The sequence below is a fragment of the Balaenoptera musculus genome, chromosome 11 (genome assembly GCF_009873245.2).
Source record: "Balaenoptera musculus isolate JJ_BM4_2016_0621 chromosome 11, mBalMus1.pri.v3, whole genome shotgun sequence".
NCBI classification, from domain to species: Eukaryota; Metazoa; Chordata; class Mammalia; order Artiodactyla; family Balaenopteridae; genus Balaenoptera; species Balaenoptera musculus.
The window spans coordinates 86,003,403-86,016,655 of NC_045795.1; the positions used below are offsets into that span (position 1 = coordinate 86,003,403).

At 44.7% G+C, this 13,253-nt stretch overlaps 2 protein-coding genes and 1 non-coding gene across 3 annotated transcripts in view; all 3 read right to left on the reverse strand.

Annotated features, from left to right (window-relative positions):
* Nucleotides 1-1,966: 1,966 nt before the first annotated feature.
* LOC118904291 (60S ribosomal protein L12-like) lies at nt 1,967-2,464 on the reverse strand. The gene has a single exon (XM_036870188.1). The coding sequence runs from the start codon at nt 2,462-2,464 to the stop codon at nt 1,967-1,969; it is 498 nt and encodes a 165-aa protein (XP_036726083.1).
* Nucleotides 2,465-8,074: 5,610 nt separating this feature from the next.
* The window catches only part of SHQ1 (SHQ1, H/ACA ribonucleoprotein assembly factor), a 90,195-nt gene continuing 85,016 nt past the window's right edge, over nt 8,075-13,253 (reverse strand). The window contains 2 exon segments of the mRNA XM_036870720.1: nt 8,075-8,797; nt 8,799-9,302. Of these exon segments, the coding sequence (XP_036726615.1) occupies nt 8,758-8,797; nt 8,799-9,302 (544 nt within the window). The 3' untranslated portion in view covers nt 8,075-8,757.
* LOC118904625 lies at nt 10,846-10,952 on the reverse strand. The gene has a single exon (XR_005022073.1). It is a non-coding gene; the product is annotated as a U6 spliceosomal RNA (small nuclear RNA).

Genomic DNA, 13,253 nt, shown 5'->3' on the forward strand with positions numbered 1-13,253 from the left:
TAATTAGACACTTCAGTGGACAATGCGGCGGATTAGAGGGGGTGGGGCTCGCGTCACGGAGGACAGGCGTCCTCATTGATGTGCGGCCCTCACACCCGCGCCCAGCCCGGAGGGAGCAGGGGCCAAGCGAGCGCATCCCGGGTGGCGGACCGCCCGCCTGCTGCCGCGCTTTGAATTCCCGGCTCTCTTCAGCGACGTCTGACTTTTCCTTTTAAAACACCGTGCCAGGATGAGTTATGCGCAAAGGATGACAGGCATGTTGACGGCTCACCCACCTGTCAAGTCCCCAAGCTCCGCGGGTCAGTGGGTCCCGCAGCCTGCGCGGTAGACAGTGACGATCTCCACCGACAGCCCTCGTCCCCCAGGTGTGAAGGAGTCAAGAAAAGCCCTCTGGAGTGGACACACGCTGGGACACAGCCTCTCCTCCCACGAGGAGCCGGGTGACCTCGAGTGACTCAGGCCACCTCACCAGGCTCCGAGGACAGCATCTAAGGTTGTAAAGAGCCCGGGCTGCAGAGAGGTGAAGATCCGATTTGGAATCCAAGGCTTGACCCTTGCTGTCTGGGTGACATCGGGCAATCTACTCAGCCTGGAACCCTGGTCTCCTCTTCTGTAAAGCAATGGGGATAGTCTCTGCCCCTCAGGCACTGTGGGACTCAGTACGTTTGAGCTGAGCTCCTTTGTGAAATTAGAGGTTCACTTGGAAAACCAGAGTATGTCAAGGGGGTCCTGTGGGAAGCAGAAGCCAAGAGGGAATTACAAGTGCATCCTCTGTTAAGGATAAAGAGGAGAGGAAACAGGAGTAGGAGAGGACCTCAAGCAGAAAGAGGACTGATATATGTTAAAGAAAGGAGGCAAGGAAGATCTGGTGGAGAGCCCCACAGCGTCCTCAGCCTGAGAAAGTCTCAGAGCTGTGAAGGGGAGTCCCACGCTGGGTAGCAATGGCCCAGCACTAGCACCTGGGAACAGCCTGGGGAACATGTGGCCCCCGCATGAGCGCTGCGCTGGATCAGGAAGTGAAGCTGTGGCGGCCTGTAGCTGTCGGCTCGACACACTCCCCAGCAGGTTTTCCCTGGGCTGCGAGCTGAGCTGACACTCCTCTGCCTGTCCTGCTCCAGGGCTGGCCACCTGACTGAGAAAAAGCCAGCCAGCACATTTCATTGGCCAACCGTGAATGATTGAGCGTGTCCCTAAACTGATCCAATCAGAGTGAACCTGAAGACACGTGCTGCAGATGCTGGAACACAAATACTCTCTTTTTTGGATGGATGTTAAGAAGAAAGTAGGTAGCTGCAGGGGCTGCTGGCAGCCGCCTTGGGATGTGAGAGGTGTCCAAACTGGGATGAAGTCAACATTGAGGATGGTAGAGCAGACAAACCACAAGAAACAGGGCTTTGGTCACAAAGTCAGCAGCTGGGTTAAGCCTCTCCTGAAATCTACGCTATCACCGGACTTTCATCATGAACTAATAAACCCTCTTTACAATTTGAAGCAGCTGTCTCAGGTTTCCTGTTACTTCAAGAAAGACCTCTGATTTGACCAGCAATAAGGGAAACTGATGCTCTCTGATCTCAAAGAGTAAGCACAGGCATACAGTCAAGCCTAATGGAACTGGAATTGGTGAAAGGGTAGTGTAGGGATCCAAGGCTGCTCTTGGGTCCTCTTAACAGCTTCAAGTGTCTGCATCCTTCTCCACCCAGCCACTCTGTTTTCCATGACCAGCTGGTGTCTTCAACCCTCTCTGCTGTATCTTTTCTCCACTGCATAGATCCTTCTAAACTCTTATTTCTTTGCCTTCCTTTCTGAGTTTGCAAGACCAACTCCAGATCCCCTTCAATGCATCTCTCACCCTCAACATCTGCTGCCAAGGGCCTGATGCCCTCTGCATTTCCCAGTGCAGATTTCTGAGAGCATGAATTTTTTTTTTTTTTTGTCAAATACAATTTATTATTTTTCTTCGCAGTTCTTAACCAGCTGGGCATTCCACCACACCACTGTTGATTTCATCTATGATGTCATGAGGGTGACGGTCATCAACATTGCAGCCCAGAGACTGGGCAGTCCCCAGGATCTTTTTAATGGTTCCAGAGAGTTCTCTAGCTAAAGACCGATGCAGCATCTGTCGGGCAATGCTGACAATCTCATCAAAAGTGATGTTTCCACTGTGCTTAATGTTTTTCTGCTTCTTTCTGTCTCTTGGTGGTTCCTTGATGGCTTTGATGATCAGGGCAGAAGCAGAAGGTACCACCTCAGTCTGGGCCTGTCTGTTCTGAATGGTCAGTTTCACTGTAATCCTCAGAGCCTTCCAATCACCAGTTGCCTTGGTGATGTCATCACCAGTGTTTTTTGGAGATAGACCCAGGGGGCCAATCTTGGGGGCCAGGGCAGATGTCGCACTGACTTCCCTACCAGTGCACCTCAGGTACACGACTTTGATCTCGTTGGGGTGGAACTTAGGTGTCATGGTGGCGGCGGCTGGTGTCAGATGAACCCGGATTTGGGAGGACCGAAGAAAGTCGCACCTTGACCTCCTCCGAGCCGAAAGTCGAAATCGAACAGGAATCTTATTATTCCACTCTTTGCCTGTTTAGACATCCCCAGAGATTCTGATTCCACTGTCTTCAGAGAAGACTGGCTATCAGTATTTCTCTAAAGTTTCTCAGATGATCCAAGGGTGTTGCCAAAATCGAGAATCCCTGGTTTTAATAAAGCATTCTGGACTAGCAGATCCCACCTTGGGTCAAGTTCAAGCCCGATCCAGTCAGCTAAGAACAGAGCTACCTGGTCTCAACATACCCAGAGCTGCCCCCATCGGAGACAGGCCCTGTGGAGACAGGCCCCCCATGTGGAGACAGGTCCTGCTTGACATGCTTAGGACAAGACAAACCTAGCACAGAGCTTGGTACCATGCAGTGGCTCCACAGTGACGGATGTTATGAAAATCCTGTCTCTTCTCTAATTCAAGGGTATTCTTTCTATAAAATACACCAGGCTGCAGTAATGCAACTGAGGAAAAGTTGCCAAGGAAATACCTAGAGAATCTAGGTGCCCATGCTTGGCAAATACACTACACAGCAGGAAAATTCTGATTAATACAATTTACATTTGAGAGTAGTCTCTTCTATTTCAATAAGACTACATCAATGCGGCTTGGAAAAGCCTTATTTTTGGAGGTTATTCAATGACTTATGAAAATATTCATGACCTCTTGTTAAGAGAGAAAAATGGATTTACAATTTATGTAGTGCATGATTCTAATTTGTTTTTAATGTGGGTATATATCTGTATACAAATACACAGAAAAAAGACTGGAACTACAGATGCCAAACAGTTAACTGTGATTCTCAGGTGAGAGTTTTTCTTGTAGGTAAGTGTGTTGGATTTAGAGGACTATTATTCTGAAAGGTCCTTTTACATTTCTGATGATAACACGTTTGTATGGAAGCATGGTTTCAGTAGAATACGGCCTGTATACATCTATGAACAAAATTAAACACTGGCAGCCTTGTACTCCTCCCTACCCCCCACCCTCGTTTTCTTGTTTCTAATTTTAATTTTACAGAAGTCTGAATACCGAACTCTGGAACCCACTGCCCTAGGGGATAGCCTGGTAGGAATCTCTCTTCCCTGCTCCAATCCCTTCGGCTTTCCTTGGATTCCAGGCTCTTCCAGCAGGACCTGGCCCTGATTCAGTGGGAGTTCAGAGGAGGGAAATTATTTCCAGCCAGGGAGAATGAAGGGTGACCTCCTGGAGGAGGTGGCATTTGCACGGGGCAATCTGGGCAAACTCCCAGGGAGAAGAGAAAGCAGTGCACGAGCAAACAGGTGGAGGTGGGAAAACGCAGCATGTACGGAAACAAAGACAGTAAATACGGAACTCTGTGCTGTAGGTGAGGCTCCACGGGAGGCCCTGGGTTGCAGCAGGGCTCCTGTTTTCCGGGGGTCTCTGGACTGGTGGTCAAACTGCTGGAGCTTCAGGCTAGATGGACTATAGGCAGGGTTCTCCAGTCGCTCAGCTCCTCCTTCCCCTGAACGCTCACTCCAGCAAGGGGTGGGGAATGTCCCCCTGGAAAGAGCTTAAGAGACAATGGCCTACCACTTGGAATACCTAAAATACCAGAGGCAGAGCCTTCAGCACGTGGTCCCAGCTAGGACGGAGGCTCGCGTGGCCAAATCACTGCTTCCAGCATTTTCTGGGGGGAAGGGAAAGTGGATCCACGTAGCAAGATTCTTCTGGGAGGTACATCCTTTCGGTCTGTTTTTTTTCCAAGTGCTAAGGCATCTGCTCCCACATTCATCCTTTTCCTCCAGCTTATCTTTTCATGACTTTGGAGAGCAGTCTTCCTTATCTAGGAAACAAATGGCCTCTGCAGAGAGTTCAAAACAGCCGAGTCATTTATCTGTTTGACATGTGTTTCCCTGTTTGTTTTCTCCAGCCTTGAGACAAGAGTTGTGTCAACTGAGGATGGCTGAGCCCCAGTCACTGGAGAGGCGTGAATCAATTTCCAGCTGCATTTATCACTTGCTGCCTTAAATCAAGTCTAATCGATGCTTCCTTCATTTGGTATGGATTGAAACTATATATAACACACTTAGAAAATGGGCGGGAAACGGAGCAGCCGATCACGAACAAAAACTCCATCGGGGATCTAGATGGAACGATGTTAAGGAAAGATTTGCAATCTTTGATTTGCTTTCGTGGAGACGCCTGACCAAACAGTCACAGAGATTTGTGTTTTTGACTTCACTTTAACTTCACTCTATCAGACATGCAATGACATTACATGACAGATCATTTTATACAAGAGGATGTCTGCATCTTCCAAGATTTTATAATTAATATATTCTGAAGAGTTGGTATATTTTTAATACAGCGGCAACTCTAAAGCTGCCTAGAGTTTCCTTCCTATATTGTCTTTCATTCATTTCCATTTCTTTTAGACGTATCTTTTGTCACCATTGACTATATGGGTCAATTTCTAGTTACAAGATAGAAAATAAAAATCTTCTTATAACAAAATAGATATCCAGGAGTTCCCTCTGATTTAGAAGAATTTTATAAAGTCTTATGGCTGAGAAAACTTGATCCTTTCTCTCCTAGGCCCAATTCTTGGTAATAGAATTTGATCCATGCAACTCAAATGGATTTTTCACTAGCAGGTGTGAAAACCACCCCCCAGCTGTTCAACCAATTTAGAATGTGGTAGGAGTAGCCCTGTGTCATTTGTAAATTAATCCCGTGCCAGTGAAAGATGATATCAGTGTAGTCCCTGGCACCTAAAACCGATCATGCCCACAGCGAGGCCCTGTGTCGTTCTTCAAGGATAATGGAAGAGACAGAACATAGAAAACAGGTCAATGATAATGCCCTCCCAGAAGATGAGGCAGTGCTGTGATTCACTGATGTAATTAATATTTCTGTCTAATCTGCTGAACTGTGTAGACTTTTACCACGAGCACGCCTCGGAAGCGATTGACAGGGCTCTCATTTTCCAAGGGCTGGCTCCCCCAGCAACCTGTTGTCAGGTAGCTGAAAAGAGCCCCGTGCAGCTCTGGGAAGTGTGACAATAATAATAAACTCTTATGCTGGTTTAATACTTTGCAGTTGATAAAGTGTTTTGAACATGCAGTCTCATCATCCTGTAAGATAAGCAAAAAAAAGTCGGTGTATTCCCATTTCCAAGAGGAAGGGAGAGGTTCAGAGGTTGGCATACCTCCGAACTATGGCTCTGGGTCTCAATGCCTTGTCTCCTCAGCCCCAAGGCCCTGGTTCTTGCCACTGAGCTGCAGCCAGGCAGCTGCTGAGGTCTCCTCCCTGTGCTTTCCCTAACTTTTTATTTTTTCTTCCATCACCCAGGGTTCTTGGGAAATGCATATGGTTATAGGAAATCCCTCGAGTTGCCTGGCAGGTCATCTAGTTAAAAAAAATATTAAAGGCAGCACTTTTGGATGTGTTTTGGGTTACAGACAAGGTATAGTGTTCTTAACTCATCTTAAACAAAGACAGGGTAATGCGATATTACAAAGCTTTAACCCTCTGCGAACAAAGAAAGGGTAAAAGTAACGCGGCAGACACAGAATCTAAAATTAAGGCGCTCACTCACATTGTTTTTAAAACTCATGAGAGTCGTTCAGCGAGTTCCCCTGCTTTGAGGATGTCTGGGAAGGATCATGTTTGCCCATCCTTTGAGGAAGAGAAGAACAGATTTTTCTACCCAAGACAATTCTCACCGAAGTAGATCCTGTTTAGCTTTCTAAGTAAGGACAGAAGGTGATGGAAGGAGAAATTTCCACGGCTTTAAACTTTTAGACAAGAGTGGATTTGCTCAACTCGACGTCAGTAGAAGTAAATGAGGGGAATAACAGATAATGCATTTTCAAACTGGCCTCAGGTCATGTGCTACTGAGGAGAAATGCATTTTCAATGGTCACAGGGATTTTGAAGGTCTCTGGGGAGCCTGAGAAAAGTCTTGAACACATTCTAAAAAAGCTGTTACGGTGTTCAGGAGTTAACATGTGTGTCAAATAGCACAGTCACCCTAACTATCCTGTTAATACAAACTGGAATTTATAGTGGAAATACAAATACTTGCAACCTATACAGACCCAGAGTAAAAGGGATCATACCCTTTCCTGAAATAAAAATGCTACTGAGATTAATACATATCAGATTTCATTTCATTTCCTCCCTAAAGCAAATTGGTTTATTTCATTTGTTCATTCATTCAGCAAATATTTATGGAGCTCTGAGAATACGGGCACTGATGATTCAGTGGTAACAAGACACGACACAGACATCACTCCCTAGGAGCTTACACTCAAGTGGGAAAATTCACATTTAAATTATTAATGGAGGCTTACGTTTCCAATCAAGATGGAGTAATAGGGACCAGATCAATTTTCCCTCCTGACATAACCAAACAAGAAAAACAGAAATAATACATGAAACCATGGTTTTCAAGACACTGGACATCAAGCAATGAAAGACAGTGATCCCGAGGGATGGAAAACAAACCCCAGGAGCAGTACGAGGGCCTCGCCTACTGCCCTGGAAGAATGTCTAGGCTGCACAGGGAGGGGCGACACAGGCAGAACCCAATGGACTCCGGAGTTCAGGAGACAGAGCTGGGGGCTTGGGGAGTCCAAGGCAGCCTGAGTCTGCAAGACAGAGTACGGGAGAGGGGAGAGCTGCAGAGAACCCCAGATACCTGGAGAGGGTCGAGGACTCAGAGGACAGCCTATATATGAGACCAGGCAAGAAGCGCATGAAAGGATTAGAGGGACCAGTGCTCAGCACTCACACAGGTGTCTACTTCCATCAGCCGGACTGGAACACTCATAATCCCTGGGGCGTGGGAAAATCGTTCCTTAGGACGGGGAAATAGTTTGTCCTAGACGGAGCACTGTTCCAGACCTGCCTAACAAATTACAAAAGCAAGACCCACAAGGATCAAACTATTTCCAAGTAACTTAACTGCATCCCAAAACAAAGCTAAATAATATTTATAAGAAGACATATCCAGTACCCAACGAGGTAAAATTCACAATGTTTATCCAATCAGAGATTATCAGGCATGCAAGGATGACTCCTCTGGGGATTTGTATCTAGAATTTATAAAGAACCCTCCACACTCAAAAATAAGAAAAGCAACCCAGCTTAAAAAAATTGGCAAGAGATCTGAACAGACACCTCACCAAAGATATGTGGATGACAAATACGCATGTGAAAAGACGCTCAACATAACAAGTCTTAAAAACGCAAAATAAAACCAGGAGATACCACTTCACACCTATTAAAATGGTAAAAATGTTAAAAATGGACCACACCAAGTGATGACAAGAATGAGGAAGAAGCGGAGCTCTCACAGGCTGCTGGTGGGCGTGCTAAACGGTACAGCCACTTTGGAAAACAGTTTGGCGGTTTCTTCAACTGTTAAACATACACCTACCATACGGCTCTGTCATTCCACTCTTAGATATTTACCTAAGAGAAATAAGAGCATATGTCCATACAAAAACTTGCACACAAATGTTCATAACAGCTTTATTTGGAACAGCTGAAAGCTGGAAACAACCCAAATGTCCATTTAATGAAATACTACTCAGATATGGGAAAAAAAACACCCCAAAACCTCGATACATGCTACATCAACGTATCTCAAAATAATTATACTGAATGAAATAAGCCTGACAAAGAAGAGTACATGTTATACGATTCAATTTATATTAAATTCTAGGAAATGCAAACTAACGTACAGTGACGGAGAAGACGGAGGCTTGCCTGGGGAATGGGGGTAGGTGGCGTGCAGAGGCGGGGGTGGGAGAGCGGTGACGAAGGGGCAGCAGGACACTTGGAGATGGTGGGTAAGTACAGCATCTCAACTGCAGTACTGGTTTTATTCGGTGTATGTATCTGTCAACACTTATCACACTATCTGCTTAAGATGTTTGCGGCTTACTGTATGTCCTGCGTATCTCTGTAAAGCTATTCAAAATATTTTAGGGCTCTACCTTCTAGAGATTCTGGCAGAACTATTATTCTCATCTCCAAATATTAATTACACTTTGCTTTAAGAAAAACTTTAGAACTTTATTTTTAAAGGTGCAACAAGAAAACCGACTGGTGTCAACATTAGCTCACTGACAAACAATGTTGTATACACTAAGGAAAAGTACAAAGTGAAAATGAAGAATTCTCATTCGGTCAACAAAACCAGATCTGATGTAATTCTCAATAACGAATGAGACCGCTCAGAGTCAATTCTTGGGTGTCTGCCGGCTGTCTCTCTTCAGCACGCTGTCCAGCAGCAGAGCCCTTGGGCTCAGAAATCTGAACCGAAGTCTCCAGTTGTTCTCCAAGCTCCTGGATTAGAGGCTCAGATGCCCCAGGAGCCCGGGGAGAGGCGAGCGGCTGTCCCTGACCATCATCAGATCCTGGGAGGACCACGCTTCTGCACATCCCACCGTGGTCGGGAAGCAGGGCCGTGCTGCTTTCCTCAACAAAGGGACCGAGCCAGGAAGGCCCTGCCTCCGATTCACCACCTCTGGGCTCCTCGTGTTCCGAGGCTGAGTCCTCGGTCTCAGATGACGTGCTGCTCTCTGATTCCTCCGAATCGCTTGTCTCAGAGCTGGAGGAACGCGTCTGCTGCCCGGAAGTGCATCGGGCTCCTGCTTTCGATGCAGCTTCTTCCTCCTGGACCAAGAGTGCCGCTGCTTCCAGTTCCTGCAGTTCCAACCCCAGCTGGGCCTTGCTCGGGGATGCTTTCTTTAAGGCTTCCGCAAGAGCTGCCAACTTTCTGGACCTTGAAGACCATTTTAAGAAGAAATGTTAGGACTGTTCGTTAACTGGTCTGGGGATAACAGGGTCCACAGCTTATAGAGATAACAAAATAAAGTTGGATCCATACTTCATATGGCACACAGGATGAATCCCCAAACAGATCAATGATACGAATGGAAAAAAGGAACCAAGTATTACAAGGAAACGCAGGAGATTTCCCTCATGAGCCTAGAATGAGGAAGGCCTTTCTAACTAGGACTCAAAATCCAGAAGCCACAAAAGAAAGGCAAAGATTGATAAATTCAACTAATAAAAATCAACAAGTTCTGTAGGGCAAAAAGAAAAAAAAAATTACAAGAAAAGTCAAAAGGCTAATGCAAAATTGAGAAAAATATTTGCAATTCATATCACAAAACAAGGCCTAGTTCCCCTAACAGAGTTCTTAAAAATGCCCATAATAATCCATCAGGAAAATGGGCAAAAGACACAAGCAGACAATTCTCATACAAAGAAATACAAATGGCTCTTAAATATATGAAAAGATGTTCAACAACTTCAGTCAAATAAGAGAAATACAAATTAAAGTCACGCTGAGATATATTTTTCATTTATCAGATTGGCAAAAATCCAAACATTTGGTAACACTGCCAGCAAGGCTGTGGAGGAAAGGCGCTTTCATACACTGCTGGTGAGAGAGTTAACAGCTACAGTCCTGATGAAGGAGAACCCGGCAATACCTTTCAAAACTGAAAACGTACATACCCTTGACCCAAGCAAACCCGCATCTGGAAATTAAACACGTAGGCTACACGACACAGGCCCAAGGTACTATTTACTGTGGCATTGTTTCTAATATTCCAAAATAAGAAACACCCAAATGTCCATCAACGTGGCATATGGCTATGGCATATCCACACGAGGCAAAAGTCTACAGCTATGTAACGGATGAGGCTCTCCAGAGGCTAACCCAGATATATTGTTTAACAACAAAAGGCCTGCCATATGTATATGCTGCCTTCTATGTTAAACACACACAACAAAGAAAAGAAATAAAAACATATTTTATTTGCTTGTACACTTATCCATGAACTCTGGAGAGCTACAGAAAACACTAATATTTATGTGGAGGGGGGCACTGCAGGAGCTGGAAAGATGGAAGATGATGGTGAGAGGGAGACTTGTCACCGCATATTGGTTTTTATTTTTTATTTTTAAAATTTTCATTAGAGTATAGTTGATTTACAATGCTGTGTTAGTTTCTGCTGTACAGCACAGTGAATCAGTTATACATATATCCACTCTTTTTTAGATTCCTTTCCCATATAGGTCGTTAGAGAGTACTGAGTAGAGTTCCCTGTGCTATACAGTAGGTCCTTATTAGTTATCTGTTTTATATATGGTAGTGTGTATATGTCAATCCCAATCTCCCAATTTATCCCTCCCCCCGCTTCCCCCTTGTTAACCGTAACTTTGTTTTCTACATCTGTGACTCTATTTCTGTTTTGTAAATAAGTTCATTTGTACCCTTTTTTTAGATTCCACATATAAGCAATATCACACAATATAAAAATATGGAACACTTCACAAATTTGCGTGTCATCCTTGCACAGGGGCCATGCTAACCTTCTCTGTATTGTTCCAATTTTAGTATCTGTGCTGCTGAACCAAGCACTATTGTTCATCTTTAAACCTATGTGAATGGAATACCTATTCAAATTTTTTAACTAAAAAAGAAAAAAAAAAGCAGTATCAGAGAGCGACATGGAGTGCTTTTTATTTTTAGCAGAAAACCATATCATGCTATTTCAGAGGATATTTTTGCCACATTTATAACATTATATTATACTGAACAGATAAACTTTTTCATTAACTTGGATTCATTTTAGTAGTTCTGTTTCTGAAGCAACGTGTAAAGCATACTGCAGTTCTCCAAAAACGGTATCTTTGCTGTTCCATAGAGGAAAATCTGGTGTGACAAGTGAAAAAAAGTGGCAATGAGTGACATGTCTTCTGGGTTTCCCTAGCTCCAAAGATTAAATTAGTGGCTTGACACAAACTGGATGAGGTGAGTTCACAGGATAAGTTCATTCGTCAAAGCGAAGTCCATCCCATAATACTGGGGAAATGAGGCTTCATTTCAATAGAGCTAAAGTGATAGACGGGGACTTGGGGACTTTCATCTACGTGCCTGGATGTACCTGAGACCCCTTTGTCTCAAAATACTTAACGCAACAATGAGCTTCCGCGCCCCGCCCCCGGCCCTCCACAAGTGTAACCAGGACCCGAAGCTTCCACTGCAGTCAGTGTCCAAGGGAGGGTAGGACAAGGACAATGGCCGTCATGGATGCACAACTTTCTCTTAAATGAGGAAAACCCTATGTCTTGGTGCTGGAATTGCCAGAGCTTAGAAAAGGAAAGATGGTCCGGGGTAGAGAGGAAAACCTGGATGAGATCCACTAGAGTTGGTGAATGATTCCCAAAGGGCTATAACTCTGAGTGAACTCTGGTGGGTTTGAGACATCTTTAAAAACACAGTTATGAAGTAAGATGATTGCAATATAATCTACATCCATGTCCAAGACAGCTGTGGATGATGTCCACCATATATCTTGAAACCTTGGCTACCAGTGGCCACGGATCTGGTCAGAGCCAGTGGACCAGTTTAAAACCTCCTTCCTGTGAGGCCCTGCCAGCCTAAGGACTAGTTCCCTGCCATCTTTCTCACTGAAAAAGGTCCTCTCTGCGTAATGACACACAGCTTTAAGAGCTAAAGAGCCATGAACTTGGGAAAGAAGACAATGCCTCGCATTAAATTATCACATGCAAAATAAAAATCTGAAATAAAAGCCTTTACACTTCAGTAACCACACACCTCACATGTTTAAGAGCCATGATAAACACTTTCGACACTATATGAAGGACGACGCTCCGCAAACGTCTCACTGCACTTGCTCCTAACGACAACCCTATGAATCAGCTTCATTTCTATCCCCACGTGACAGATGGTGAAACAGAAGCTTGGAGAGGTTAAGAGACCAGCTGAAGTTCACCCCGCTGATGAGGGGCAGTCAGGACGGGAAGCCCAGGCCTCTGAGCTTCCGCACTCTCTCTTCTCCACCACAGGGCCTCCCAGGAATTCCCAGGCTCTGAAAAGCTTCCCTTCTTAAGCCCACATTCTTGATTCCTTCCCAACGTGATACCACTCAACACCTCAAAGGAGCAAGTTCTGACTTGCCTAAGGCCCAGAATTCTCCAGAGAAACTATGACTGGTTCCTTTAGCTCAGCAATCTTAAATGGAGTATACATCTAAGCTTTACCTACAGAGGTCATAGAATCCCAGGGGAAAAAATGTGAATTATTTTTGCGGATATTCGTGAATACAGTAGATATATCTACTCAAGTTAAAATTACTTGTATTTTTGTTATTGTCTACTATAAAAATATTACATCTATCACTTATAACTGCATAAATTTGGAATTTCAAAGCTCCCTACCTGTCATCTTGGCTCTTTTCAGAAAGCATCCCTCACAATGCTGGGACTAAAAAGTGTCAACTCTAACAGGCAGGAAAGTGGCAAGGATGAGGCACAGGACCCAAACAGAAATTCGTGCCTCTTACCAGCTGAGATGACTTTTTATTCTTCAGAGAAAAGTTTGTTTCTCACTTTTAGCACTATATTATGTTTAAAATGACCCATTTATATAATGTGTGTAAAAAATGGATTATATGTTTCTTTTTTTATTCCTTGCCACCCTGATTCATCTTTCTTCTTTTTTTTTTAAAATAAATTTATTTATTTATTTTATTTTTGGCTGCGTTGGGTCTTTGCTGCTGCACGCAGGCTTTCTCTAGTTGAGTGGAGCGGGGTCTACTCTTTGTTGCGGTGCGCGGGCTTCTCATTGCGGTGGCTTCTCTTGTTGCAGAGCACGGGCTCTAGGCACCCGGGTTTCAGTAGTTGTGGCGCACGGGCT

Excerpts from the sequence above, each read along its gene's own strand:
- LOC118904291 (XM_036870188.1), bottom strand. The coding sequence starts at position 2,464 with ATGACACCTAAGTTCCACCCCAACGAGATCAAAGTCGTGTACCTGAGG.